This window comes from Mustelus asterias, chromosome 25 (assembly GCF_964213995.1).
Source record: "Mustelus asterias chromosome 25, sMusAst1.hap1.1, whole genome shotgun sequence".
NCBI classification, from domain to species: domain Eukaryota; kingdom Metazoa; phylum Chordata; class Chondrichthyes; order Carcharhiniformes; family Triakidae; genus Mustelus; species Mustelus asterias.
The window spans coordinates 2,728,014-2,742,249 of record NC_135825.1 but is presented as its reverse complement, the minus strand read 5'-3'; the positions used below and the strand labels follow the sequence as shown (position 1 = coordinate 2,742,249).

At 48.5% G+C, this 14,236-nt stretch overlaps 1 protein-coding gene across 3 annotated transcripts in view; it reads right to left on the bottom strand.

Annotated features, from left to right (window-relative positions):
• Nucleotides 1-2,171: 2,171 nt before the first annotated feature.
• Nucleotides 2,172-14,236, bottom strand: part of srgap2 (SLIT-ROBO Rho GTPase activating protein 2) — a 147,822-nt gene continuing 135,757 nt past the window's right edge. For all 3 annotated transcript variants that reach the window (XM_078241982.1, XM_078241985.1, XM_078241984.1), the window contains exons 11-15: nt 9,850-9,877; nt 8,931-8,961; nt 6,701-6,761; nt 5,966-6,043; nt 2,172-2,503 (exon numbers count right to left, since the gene is read on the bottom strand). In XM_078241982.1, coding sequence (XP_078098108.1) covers nt 2,286-2,503; nt 5,966-6,043; nt 6,701-6,761; nt 8,931-8,961; nt 9,850-9,877 — 416 coding nt within the window. In that variant the 3' untranslated portion in view covers nt 2,172-2,285. The remainder of the gene's footprint in view (nt 2,504-5,965; nt 6,044-6,700; nt 6,762-8,930; nt 8,962-9,849; nt 9,878-14,236) is intronic.

The window sequence follows — 14,236 nt, the reverse complement described above, 5'->3', positions numbered from 1 at the left end:
AGAGCGCGCGAGAGAGCGAGAGAGAAAGCGAGTGCGAGAGAGAGTGCGAGAGAGTGTGCGAGAGAGAGTGTGCGAGAGAGTGTGCAGAGAGTGTGTGCAAGAGAGTGTGTGCAAGAGAGTGTGTGCAAGAGAGTGTGTGCAAGAGAGTGTGTGCAAGAGAGAGAGAGAGTGTGAGAGAGAAAGAGAAAGAGAGAGTGCGAGAGAGAAAAAGAGAGAAAGAGAGTGAGTGTGTGAGAGAGAGAGTGCGCTGGGGGGTGGGGGGGGAGATGGATTGAGAAAGACAAATGTTGAGGGGTAGAGAGAGAGAGAGAGACAGAGTGTGGGTAGGGTGTGTGATAGAGGGAACGAGAGAAACGGGGGATCAAAGAGGAAGTGAAGTGGAAGGGATAAAGGAGGATGAGAGACAGAGGAAATGAATGGAAACAGTAGGAGCGAGAGGAGAGAGAAAGGGGAGGGAGGGTGAAGAGAGAGAGAGAGAGGCATGAAAAGCTGGGAGCGCTGATGGAGGAGGAAAGAAAATCTGAGGAAAGGTAAAGATTTAATGACAGATGATGATGAAATGAAGCTGGGACGGGGGGGACGGGGTGTCGCTGCCCTGCGTTCCCAATACACTCACACACACACTCACGCCACGCACCCCTCCCCCCCCCGCCCCCGCGCTCCCCCCCACACACACCCCCGTTACCAGCTGACTTCAGTTCTCACTCAGCGGTCGAGTCCTGTCACTGGGAGATTCCCCGCACCCCTCCGCACTGATTGAGGAGACGGACCCGGCTCTCTCCAGCTGTTTGCCTCGTACTTTTTAGCTTCAAAGACGGGAAAATTCCCTCTCCAGCTCACTCAATCTCACCTTTCCTGATTCCCAACCAGAGTGCCTCGCTGTTACAGTTCATCAATGTCCTCGGAAACAGCAGCCAAGACTCTGGCTAAAACACCAGGTAATTCTGTTAAATGGGAGTTCCAGACTCTCTGTAATACCGTATCATTATACAGCACAGGAGGAGGCCCTTCAGCCCATCCTGCCTAGCCCAGCTATCTGTTTAGTCCCGCCCTGTCTCCTCTTCCCCCAACAAATATAACTTCAATTTCCTTCTGAAAGTTCCTATTGAATCTGCTTCCGTCACCCTCTCAGGCAGCACCCTCCTGATCAGTGACTCATTACAGAAAAATAGTTCCTCCCATCTCCTGTCTCGCTCTTTCATCAATTATGTTGAGTCTGCCCCCTCTGTTTACTGATCCTTTGGCCAGTGGGAATAAAGGCGATTGAGTAGAATGAGCCAATACTCCGGAGTGCGCGTGCGTGTGTCAGGGTGGATACCGAGAAGCTGCTTCCCTTTCGACGCAGAGTCTAAAACTCAGGGGGTGTAATCTCAGGACTGAGATGAGGAGGAATTCTTCACTCAGAGGGTTGTGAATCTTTGGAGTTCTCCATCGCTGAGGATTGCAGATGCTGTGTCAGTGAGTCAACACTGAGGCAGACAGATCATTGGACACAGAGGCTGGAATTTTACCGGGGAATCGGAGCGGGCGAGGGGCTGACCACGGAAAGGTCCTTTGACCTTGAGCAGGATTTTATGTTTTTGGGACGAGCGAGGCCGTAAGGTCCCACCCAGAGAATCCAGGATCATGGGGAAAACACAGGAAAGTGGAAATGAGGTTCAGGATGAGTGCTTTTGGTTTTATTAATTTTATCACTTCCAAACACCTCCATCAAATTTCCCCCTAATCTTCTGCGTCAAGGAGAACAGCGACTCCTGTCTCTCCACACAAGTGCAGCCTCTAATCCCCAACATTCTAGTAAACTCCTCTGCGCCCTTTCTAAAGGGCTAGATCACAGACTCCAGTCTCAGAGTGGCCTCAGAGATGGAGTCAGAGCAACATTATAAGCAGCAAGGACATAGCCTCAAAGGGATAAACAGTGCCGAGTGACATCAGGCAGCAAGTCCAGAGGTGACACATCGCCAGGGTCAGTCTGAGCCTGTGGCGCAGTGTGGTATTATCTCACTGATCCTCCCAGCCCCCTGGGGAGAGCTCCAACTCTGACACAGCCCCTTCCTCTGAAAGCCCAGCCGAGACTGGAGTGGGTGCGGCCCATGACAATCCATCAGTCACTAAGACACTACGCCAATGGACATAAAGGATGATATTGGGTTCAGGTGATGAAGGGGTTAACCCTTCGACAGCCAATCACATTTAATGCAACGTTGCCCATTCTGACAACCTTTTTCAATCCTCTGTTCAATCCGTCTCTTTTTACTCTTCAATCCTTTCAGCCCAATTACTTCTCAATCCTTTAGGCCCACAGCAATCAGAGACATGTACAAACCGTAAAGTCCAGACGTCCCGGAGAAGGGAAGCTTCAACTTACTGACACAGGAAATCAGGTCATGGAAAATCTCTTTGGGGAAAAGCGGGCTGGCCAATCCTCTGAAGTGTAGTTTCAGGACGCCTGCTATCGAGTCTATATCGTGGTCGTTCTGATCCCCAGCCAAAGGATCCTCACCTGCAAACAACAGCACAATGACTGAGTGAAGTGAATTGACAAAGACAGCACAATTTGAACCCAGCTTTAGTTGGCTTTGTGGGAAATTAAAATCTCCCAACTTATTTACCCATCTGGAACCAGCAGGAGATTACCATTCCCAATTACAACCTCTTTGGCAAAGAATTGGAGGTAGTGGGAATGGTCCGGGGAGGGGGGGACTACAAAATTCCTCTGAAGCACCAGGCACCGACCATCGCTGAATCCCCCACTATCAACACCCTCGGGGTTAACATTGGCCAGAAACTGAACTGGACCCAGCCATGTAAACACACTGGCTACAAGAGCAGGTCAAAGGCTAGGAATCCTGCAGCGAGTAACCCACCTCCTGATTGCCCAAAGCCTGTCCACCAACCACAAGGCACAAGTCAGGAGTTTGACAGAATGCTCTCCACTTGCCTGGATGAGCTCCTAACAACACTCAAAAAGTTTCACACCATCACCAGGACAAAGCAGCCCACTTCACTGGCATCCCATCCACAACCCTTAAAACATTCACTCCCTCCATCATTGGCACACAGTGGCAGCAGACACAATGCAGCAACTTGCCAAGGTTCCTTTGATTCTACCATCTAGAAAGACAAAGGCAGCAGGGACATGGGAACACAAGTTTCCTTCCAAGCCACTCTCCATCCTGACATGGAAATATATCAGCTGTTCTTTTGCTGTTGCTGGGTCAAAATCCTGGAACTCTTTCCCTAACAGCACAGTGGGTTTACCTACACCACATAAACTACAATGGTTCAAGAAGACAGCTCAACACTACCATTTTAAAGGCAATAAGAAGATAGGAACCAGCAATTCAGATCCTTGAGCCTGCTCCACCATTCAACTAGGTCAAGACCACCTCCCTGTGTTATTCCCATATTCCTTGATGTCATTAGTCCCCAGAAATCTACTGATCTCTGACTGAGCTTCTGGGGAAAAGAATTCCAAAGATTCACTTCCCTCTGCGTGAAGAAATTCCTCCTCATCTTAGTCCCAAATGGCCTGTCCCTTATTCTGAGACTGTATCCCCTCATTCTAGACCCACTCCCCCCTCCTCCACTCCCGTCAGGGGAAACATCTTATCTACATCTCCCCTGTCTAGCTCCTTAAGAATTTTGCAAGTTCCAACCTCTCCTAAACACTGTACAGTACAGGCCCAGTCTCCCCAACCTCTCCTCACAGGACTGTCTGGTCATCCCAGGAATTAGTCCGGTGAACCTTTGCTGTACTCCCTCAATGCAAGTATAATCCTTCCTTAGGAATGGGGTCCAAAGTTGAACACAATATTCCAGGTGCAGTCAGAACAAGGTTCTATACAATGGCAGCGAGACATCTTTACTCTTCTATTCAGATTATCTTGCAATAGAGGCCAACATACCATCTGCCTTCCTAATTGCTTGCTGCACCATTGTGTTAGTGACTCGTGAACATGGACACCCAGTTCCCTCTGGACACCAACACTTCCCAATCTCTCACCATTTAAGAAATACTCAGTTCCTCCTGCTGAAGTGGATAACCTCACACTTATGCACATTATATCCCAACTTCCATGTTCTTAGCCACTTGCTCACTTACCTGTCCAAATCCCAATAGGGGATGGGTAACCAAGGCTGGCCTTACCAGTGACATGCACATCCCACAAAATACATTTTTAAAAATGTGCCCACCCATAGTGCCCCAGGAGGGTATAACCTCTAACCTGTTCCCAATGGTGCCCATTAGGATGTAAAATGGAGGAGCTCGTTCAGGATGCGCCTCAACCCTATCACAAGTGCAAACGTTAGCCTGGTGTATTAGTGCTGGGAGCACTCACCATGTGCAGCCAACTCTATCTAACCTACAGGGTGTGCTCTGCGTGTTGGGACACTGTAGTCACAATGAAAGGGCAATGGGGGCTGAGAACACCGCACCCCTCACCCTCCCCACAACACCCCTCCCACTCCTTCTCCAGCGTGTCAGTGTGTCTGTCTCCTGACAGTTCAGTACGGCACTGAGACCCGAGTGCAGCCACACCCAGTCGGGAGGTGCTGAACCTGTCTTTATTTATTTCAGCATTTCAGTGAGAGGGCATGGGATCCAAGGGGCTGTTGCCTTGTGGATCCAGAACTGGCTTGCCTGCAGAAGGCAGAGAGTGGCTGTGGAGGGGTCTTTCTCTGCATGGAGGTCAGTGACCAGTGGAGTGCCCCAGGGATCTGTTCTGGGACCCTTGCTGTTTGTCATTTTCATAAATGACCTGGATGAGGAAGTGGAGGGATGGGTTGGTAAGTTTGCTGATGACACCAAGGTAGGTGGTGTTGTGGATAGTTTGGAGGGATGTCAGAAGTTGCAGCGAGACATAGATAGAATGCAAGACTGGGCGGAGAAGTGGCAGATGGACTTCAACCCGGATAAGTGTGTGGTGATCCATTTTGGCAGATCCAATGGGATGAAGCAGCAGTATAATATGAAGGGTACCATTCTTAGCAGTGTAGAGGATCAGAAGGACCTTGGGGTCCGGGTCCATAGGACTCTTAAATCGGCCTCGCAAGTGGAGGATGCGGTCAAGAAGGCGTACGGCGTACTGGCCTTCATTAATCGAGGGATTGAGTTTAGGAGTCGGGAGATAATGCTGTAGCTTTATAGGACCCTGGTTAGACCCCACTTGGAGTACTGCGCGCAGTTCTGGTCACCTCATTACAGGAAAGATGTTGAAGCCATTGAAAGGGTGCAGAGGAGATTTACAAGGATGTTGCCTGGATTGGGGGGCATGCCTTATGAGGATAGGTTGAGGGAGCTTGGTCTCTTCTCCCTGGAGAGACGAAGGATGAGAGGTGACCTGATAGAGGTTTACAAGATGTTGAGAGGTCTGGATAGGGTAGACTCCCAGAGGCTATTTCCAAGGGCTGAAATGGTTGCTACGAGAGGACACAGGTTTAAGGTGCTGGGGGGTAGGTACAGAGGAGATGTCAGGGGTAAGTTTTTCACTCAGAGGGTGGTGGGTGAGTGGAATCGGCTGACGTCGGTGGTGGTGGAGGCACACTCGTTGGGGTCTTTTAAGAGACTTCTGGATGAGTACATGGGATTTAATGGGATTGAGGGCTATAGATAGGCCTAGAGGTGGGGATGTGATCGGCGCAACTTGTGGGCCGAAGGGCCTGTTTGTGCTGTGGCTTTCTATGTTCATCTGACACGTCCTGAGTGCAGTCTGGAGGGAAAGGGTGTCCAGCGATCGGAGCCAAGGACTCTCTTTCCACTGATCCTATCAGCTGCCTCAACCAGCCTGGCTCCAGTTGCCGCACAGACAGACATTACACAGAGCTGCTTCATTTCCAATCAAATCTAAGGTTCAGGTAAATGAGGGCACCGACTGTTTCCCTCGGACTGAAAACTAAAGCCAGGAGAGTGTCTGGATAAACACACCCAGAGTTGGAGAAGATAATTAATTCCAGCACTTACCCCGCTCAAAGGCATTTTTGATATCGTTAACTTCAATTTGTGATCCTGACACTCGGAAAATTCCTTCGTGCTGCAGACCTTTGGGTAACAAGATTCAAATTAACGTCACAATGAGCTGGTGGCTATCGGTCCCTCTCCAGCCCAGCCGCGGATAAAGGAATTCCATGCAGCTGTTTTCCAGCATTTCACAGCTCCCTCCACTCCAGGAAGTCCCAGTTTTTACTGGGATTGATTTGAGGAGATACCCAGCAGCTGGATGGGATTGCCGTCTTCATTCATGCTAAGCTAATTACCGCAACACGGACAGCTGACACGCTGTCACATTCCCACCCTGGCCGAGGATGTCAGATCTCGCTGATTACCAGGTTAATGGGCCCCATTGGCTGGTGTCATAGATCCGGGAACAGGAAATATAAAAACTGCCCCCCCCCCCCAGCACCAGCTCTGCTTCCACCTCCCTTCCCTCAACCTCAAAACCCAAAAACTTCAATGCTCAACAAACCAGGAGTAACATCCCACCCACCACCCCTTCCCCTCCCCCCCCCACCCCATCCCCCACCCTCCCTATCCCCCACCCTCCACATCCCCTCCCCAGTCCCCCTCTTCCCCTGTATCCCAACCCACCCTCCCATCAGGGAAAGGGAGTTAACTGGACAGCCCTACTAAAGAACAGGCACGATGGGCTGAAGGGCCTCCTCTGTGCTATGTTATCCAATGATTAGACCCTCCACGTACCATTTCGGATAATGAAACGGATGCAGCTTTCCACCACCAGAGGAATGATCTGATTCCCGTCCTAGAAACAACAGGATAAAAATGATCAGTGGCAAGGAAATCTCAGACTCTATAATCAACCTGGAGTTTATACAACTCAATCCCCCACAAACCCCTCTGGATGAACCCAAAATCCCTCCAAGTAATTACAGGCACCAGGAGTATTACCCACTGTGCTCTTACAGGATGTCCCAAACCTTTTTCAAAGAAAAAAGACAATTTTATATTCATCTTTCCTGAGACTTAATTTTGCCGGATTACTGCCCCAAAATCTGGGAGACTCTTTCAGTCTCTCCCAAACCCTTGGACAGGATGTGATCGGGAAAACCAAAGGTTGGAGTCTCCGGCCATTCACGCCAGTGGGATTCTCAAAACTACAGGCCAATCGAAACACTATTTAGTACAAATCTTTCTGATCTTGAAGCAACTTCCACTGCACGGCTCAATCCTTCCGAAATAAAATACAAAATTCCCTCTTCACCCTCTCCCAGACACATCCACCCCCTCACCCAGTTACAGAGATCAGCTGATTTACATCATTACAAAATGCGGCTTTGTTGATGCGAAATTTGCCATAAAACACGAGCGATCAGCGCTTGTAGTCTTTGGAAAATGACTGAGTGCATTGTCTGGATACCCAGCTGTCAGCAGTGACTGGCTGTTTGGTAACACTGGAGTACAAACCGGGAGGAATCCCCTTTAAGAGTTTAATTTAGATCAATGCGAGGTGATGCATTCTGGTCGATCGAACCAGGGCAGGACTTACTCAGTTAATGGTAGGGTGTTTTGGAGAGTTACAGAACAAAGAGATCTAGGGGTACAGATTCATAGCTCCTTGAAAGTGGAGTCACAGGACAGAGTGGTGAAGAAGGCATTCAACACGCTTGGTTTCATTGGTCAGAACATTGAGTACAGAGTTAGGACGTCTTGTTGAAGTTGTACTAGACATTGGAAAGGCCACACTTGGAATACTGTGTACAGTTCTGGTCACCCTATTATATAAAGGATATTATTAAACTAGAAAGAGTGCAGAAAAGATTTACTAGGGTGCTACCGGGACTTGATATTTTGAGTTATAAGGAGAGGCTGGATAGACTGGGGCTTTTTTTCCCTGGAGCGTAGGAGGCTTAGGGGTGATCTTATAGAGATAATTATAGAGATATGGGGCGGCACGGTAGCACAGTGGTTAGCACTGCTGCCTCACAGCACCAGGGACCCGGGTTCGATTCCCGGCTTGGGTCACTGTCTGTGCGGAGTTTGCACATTCTCCCTGTGTCTGTGTGGGTTTCCTCCGGGTGCTCCGGTTTCCTCCCACATCCTGAAAGACGCGCTGGTTAGGTGCAGTGATCCGAACAGGCGCCGGACTGTGGCGAATAGGGGAATTTCACAGTAACTTCATTGCAGTGTTAATGTAAGGCTTATTTGTGACTAATAAATAAACTTTAACTTTACTTTAGAGGTCTATAAAATAATGAGGGGCATAGATAAGGTAGGTAGTCAACATCTTTTCCCAAAGGTAGGGGAGTCTAAAACTAGAGGGCATAGGTTTAAGGTGAGAGGGGAGAGGTACAAAAGGGTCCAGAGGGACAATTCTTTCACACAGAGGATGGTGAGTGTCTGGAACAAGCTGCCAGAGATCGCAGTAGAGGCGGGTACAACTTTGTCTTTTAAAAAGCGTTCTAACAGTTACATGGGTAAGATGGGTATAGAGGGATATGGGCCAAACGCGGGCAATTGGGACGAGCTTAGTGGTAAAAAAAGGGGCGGCACACACAGACACAGGAAGAATGTGCAAACTCCACACAGACAGTGACCCAACCCGGGTCCCTGGTTCCATGCTGTAAACCTCTATGATTCTATGACTAATTCAGGTTTGACCACCTAAGTGGCTGAAGCGCAAGGCGGGATGTTTGGTTGTACGCTGGAAATGTTGTTCTGACGAAGCAGTCCCTCAGTCAGTACGACGGAAAATAACAACTTCAGAGTCACGGGTCTTCAGACCAGCCATGTGCAAGATCAGATAATTGGGCCTTCGCCATGGTTGTTCCAAGCTGGAGCTGCACCGAGGAGGTGTGGGGGCTCCAAATGGGACTACCAGAGGCCCAGTTCAGAAGCTTCTAGAAACTGTGTTCCCGCTGATGTAATTGGACAGTTTAATCGAAAGTATCAAGGGCCCTTATAGGGTAGTTACCTGTTTCCTCACACTGGAGTTCCGTCGCCCACTGAATGGGATAGAATGAGAGAAAGGAAATTAAAGAGTTAGAGCACAGCAAGAACATTATCCACTCAGAGCTGGCCGTGCAAACTCAATGCTCTCAAATCAAATCAAATCCCACCACACTGATCACATAACAAACAACTTGCTGCAATAATCACAACAGCGCTAAGCACGATGGTGAGCCAGGTTCAATCACACAAGACAAACCTTGCCCACGCTGTGCTAACGTGCCAGCCCCAACTGCATGGCACCTAATGCAAGAGAGCTGGCATTCAATAGCACCCCACTCCCACCTGTGTTCAGGTTCCCAGGAGGATTGGCAGGAGCTTTCTGCAGGGCTGGGGGAAAGAAGTGAAGACATCAGGCCACCCAGACTCATAACTCTGTACATGGCAGAAAGGGGCTCAACACTCAGTACATGGAGCAGGTCTGCCACCCAATCACCAGCCTGGATCTTGCTGCTGTAGAAACATGCAACATAGATACAGGAGCAGGCCATTCGGCCCTTTGAACGCACCCCACATCTAATTCCATAGCCTGTTCCTACCTTCCCCCATGTCCTATAATTCCCTTCACCCCAAGAGCTATATCTAATTCCTTCCTGAAAACATACAACGTTTTGGCCTCAACTGCTTTCGGAGGAATCGAATTCCACAGGCTGACCGCTCTCTGGGTGAAGAGATTTCTCCTCATCTCGGTACGAGGCAGGCCAGGGTTCAGCTGTTCCTGCCAATCTTCACCCAGGACTGTGCCCAGTTACCATGTGTAAAACAGGCCCGCTCAGCTGAGAGGTCGCTTTACTGTTCCCGTTTTTAGTGGATAACCGCGTTGGGCATCTAACTGGAGGGAACACCAGGAAAACTACAAATTGTAAAGTCACAGGGAAACCTACCTGGCAATGGAATAATCCGTCCTCTGACCTAAAACAGACGGAGAAAAAACAAAAGATAAATGTTAGTCATCTGAAAATTCTGGAACTAAATGACAGGCCAATAAAACACCTGAAACTGGGTGGAGGGCAAAGCCCACTTCACCCCCTTGTCTGAGGTTACTGGGGATGTTAAGCTATGTTAACAGCAGGTCTGTGGAATGTGTGTGTGATGAGGGGGCAGGTCGGTGCAGAGGGAGATCCATTCTTAAATCACAGGAAGTGAGAACAACGTAGGAATGGAGAAACTGTACAACCCATCAGAAAGGACCCAGATACCAACACTCCCGAATCAGCTACCCATCAACTACTGAGAAAACCTCCCTCAACATGTTCCTGTTTTTTTTATTCAATCATGGGACATAGGTGTCGCTGGCTGGCCAGCATTCATTGCCCATCCCTAGTTGCTCTGGAGAAGGTGGTGGTGAGTTGTCTTCTTGAATCGCTGCAGTCCACGTGCTGTGGGTTGACCCACAATGCCATTAGGGAGAGAATTCCAGGATTTTGACCCAGCGACTGCAAAAGAATGGCGATATATTTCCAAGTCAGGATGATGAGCGGCTTGGAGGGGAACTTGCAGATGGCGCTGTCCCCATGTATCTGCTGCCCATGTCCTTCTAGGTGGAAGTGGTCATGGGTTTGGAAGGTGCTGTCTAAGGATCTTTGGTGAATTGCCTCTCTCCGGTCTATCCCACAATCCTCTGTACGAACTGGGAAACCAGCATCCAGCTCCCCATCTCAGAGCTTAAACTCATGAGGCTTACTCTAGAATCTGTAGCAATTTGAAACTTCTTTTTAGGAGTCATTTGGGATAGAGTCATAGAGATGTACAACACGGAAACAGGCCCTTCGGCCCAACCCATCCAGGCCGACCAGGTTTCCTAAACTGAACTAGCCCCATTGGCTGCGTTTGGATCTTAATATTGCGCATAATATCCGCTCCAGAGAAAGTGGGGAGGAAAGAAGCAGACCCCCCTCACCCCCTCCCCCACCCCCGTGCCGTGCCGTGTCCCACACCAACTGTGCCACAAAATAATTCCCTTTTGGTGTCCTGATTTTCCATTTCCTGTGCAGGAAATGGTCTGTTTACAATCTGAGGTTCTGGGGCTGGCCAATTCTGAATAAAGTATTAACTGCAGCGAAAAAAAAATACATCAACTTCTCTGAAACTCACCTTCGTAAATCAATCATTTTCTTTGAAATGACAGTCTGGTCACCCATCCCATTAGCACCCCCCCCCCCCCCCCCCGCCCCCATTAGCACCGCCCCACCCCCCCACCCCCCACCCCACACACACACAATCCCCCGTCTCTAACTCAGTGCAGGGTCTTACAAGGGGAGAGAGCGAGTGAATTGACAGCTGCTAATCTCCCAGTTTCTGCACCATTAGCACTGTGGTCACAGCTTGTACTGTACTCATACTCAGGCCAGAGTCCGGATCACCCTCACCACTGGGCTTGTAAACCAGGGGTCACGAGTTCAATTCCCACTGGAGTCTGTGATCAAAATTCTCACTGGGGCCGATAGTTAAACTACATGGGCGGTACAGCACTGCTGCCTCACAGCGCCAGGGACTCGGGTTCAATTCCGGCCTCGGGTCACTGTCTGTGTGGAGTCTGCATGGGTTTCTTCTGGGTGTTCTGGTTTCCTCCCACACTCCAAAGATGTGCTGGTTAAGTGGATTGGCCATGCTAAATTGCCTCATTCATGCCTTTGTTAGTTCTAGATTCCAATGCCGTTCCTATTTAACTTGCGAGATTCAGTTTGGAATGAGCTTACGCAACTTGCCAACATGACAAACCACAAACTGTCCATTCACTGAGTGCGCACATTTTGGCCCCTTTAACTGGACTTATTAACTGTAAATATCTTATTCAAAGTATACCAATGGAGAGAAATGATATAATACCACCGCAGAAGGTGCAAAAAAAAGATTCACAAGATTGATATTGGAGCTGAAAAGTTATAATTATTGAGAAGACTGAACGGACGGGGGGGGGACACACACACACACACACACACGCTCTTTTCTCCAGTTAATGGATGACCTGATAGAGCTCTTCAAAATTAACAAGGGGTTTGAAAAGTTATTTAAAACAATGTTTCCAGTTCATAGAAACCCTGCAGTGCAGAAGGAGGCTATTCAGCCCATCGAGTCTACACCGACCACAATCCCACCCAGGCCCTATCCCCACAACCCCACGTATTTACCCTAGCTGGTCCCCCTGACACTAAGGGGCAATTTAGCATGGCCAATCCACCTAACCAGCACATTTTTCGGACTGTGGGAGGAAACCCATGCAGACACGGGGAGAACGTGCAAACTCCACACACAATCACCTGAGGTCGGAATTGAACCCGGGTCCCTGGCGCTGTGAGGCATCAGTGCTAACCACTGTGCCACCAGTTGTGGGAGAGCAAAACTGAAGGACATGAATATAAGGTGATCATTAATAAATCTCTCAGGAGGAACATCTTTACCCAGATAATGTGGAGCTTGCTAGCACAGCCAGTAGCTGTGGCCAATGGGATAGATAGATTAAAGGCAAGTTAGATAAACAGCGGAGGGAGATAGGAACAGAAGGATCTGTTGATGGGGTGAGGTGAGGTCGGGTGGGTTGAAACTTGTGTGGAGTATAAACACTGACTGTCTGTTTCACTGTGAATTTTACAAAGCATTTTCCACGCGAGGTGGAATTTGGGAAAGGCGGAAGGGGGTCAAAGTTAGGAAACTCGGTTAACCAGCTGAATCGGAATTTACACAGTGAAAATCGCGAACGCTGGAACAAAAGCGGAAAGTGCTGCAAACACACAGCAGAGGGTGTGAGCCCAGGTCAGGAAACCCGTGCAGCCTTCCCAGGCTCCACGCACAGCAACAGCAGATGGAGCTGTGCTCGGCTCAGCAGGATGGGCCTGGATCGGAAGCAGCCAGGCTGGAAAAATCTGGGATCGTTCCGGAAGCCAAACACCGTCTCAGCAGATGGCGTGTGTCAGCCCCTGGCAGACTTGAAAGGAGACCTTTCACAACAGATTTTTCTCCCCTTGCTCTTCCTCACGTCTCCTGTTTATTATTTCTGGAAGGAACAGGGCGCAGACTTTCTGAAGAAGGGATTCTTTATTGATGCAGGAAAGCTCGTGTTTGAGGGTCAGTTTGGTGGGGTCCCAAATGACAAGCTCTCAGTGGGACTGCGAGTTGTTACCTTTGCAATGAAAAACACGCCAAAATTGGACCTTCCATTGTACTTAGCTTTTGTACCTGAAATCCAGGCCTGATGTGCACCGAGCAGGTAACTCTGCAGGGCTGTATCTACACCTACTATGATGTGGAGATGCCGGCGTTGGACTGGGGTGAACACAGTAAGAAGTCTCACAACACCAGGTTAAAGTCCAACAGGTTTATTTGGTAGCAAAGCTAATGGTATTTGCTACCAAATAAACCTGTTGGACTTTAACCTGGTGTTGTGAGACTTCTTACTGTCTACACTTACTACACAGAGCACTAAGGAGCTAGCTTTTTCTAAGAACACTGTATCGTGAGAAGCAGCTTTTGTGAAACTATCTGAAGTATAATATTAACCCATGAGAAATTCTAATCACGTTAAACTTGCAACGAATGTATAGTTTTTAGGCTTGTAATGTCCAGTTCAAATACACTAAATAAACCTGCAATCCAGAAGCTGTTTACTCAAAGCTTTGAAGGTTAGTGTGTATTCTCCCTCTTGGAGCTTAGATCAATCTGTTCTTTTTTGGAATGTTCCAGGATAAGATCCGACACATCCCGTCTGTTGAATGTCCGAGTGAAAGCTGTTCGATTGGAAGTTAAAACTAAGGGAAAAGCCGCTACACTTTTATGCAAAGTCTCAGCGAGGTTTAGAAGTGAGACCCCCCGATTTAAACTCGAGTCTCCTTGCTGCAAGCGTAAAATATTGAAAAATATATATTTACGTCTCCGCTGATTGCTGTTGCTGGATTTTAGACGGCCAAGGAGCTTTCACTGGGAGATTTTTAAAAATCAGAAAACCCGGGGAAAGACGGTTTGAGATGGAAAATGTGGACAAGTTGACGTCAGGCTGCACCGAGCTATAATTACACAGCAGTGACTATGTTAAAGCTCATTCCTGTCCATTCCACATCAATATCGAGTAATTTAAAATATTTTACCAGATTTCATGGTTCAGGAACTCAGATGCTGTCCTTCTCCTGGCAAAGCTAAGGAAGGGTATTTTGAAAATCTACTGAAATTGCCAGCTTTTAAATTTGAATAAGCCTAAATTTGAACAGTTATTCCAACGGCAAACCTCAGAGTGGTTTAAAATCCTGAATCAGTCATTCTTTAAGAGATGTCTGTATT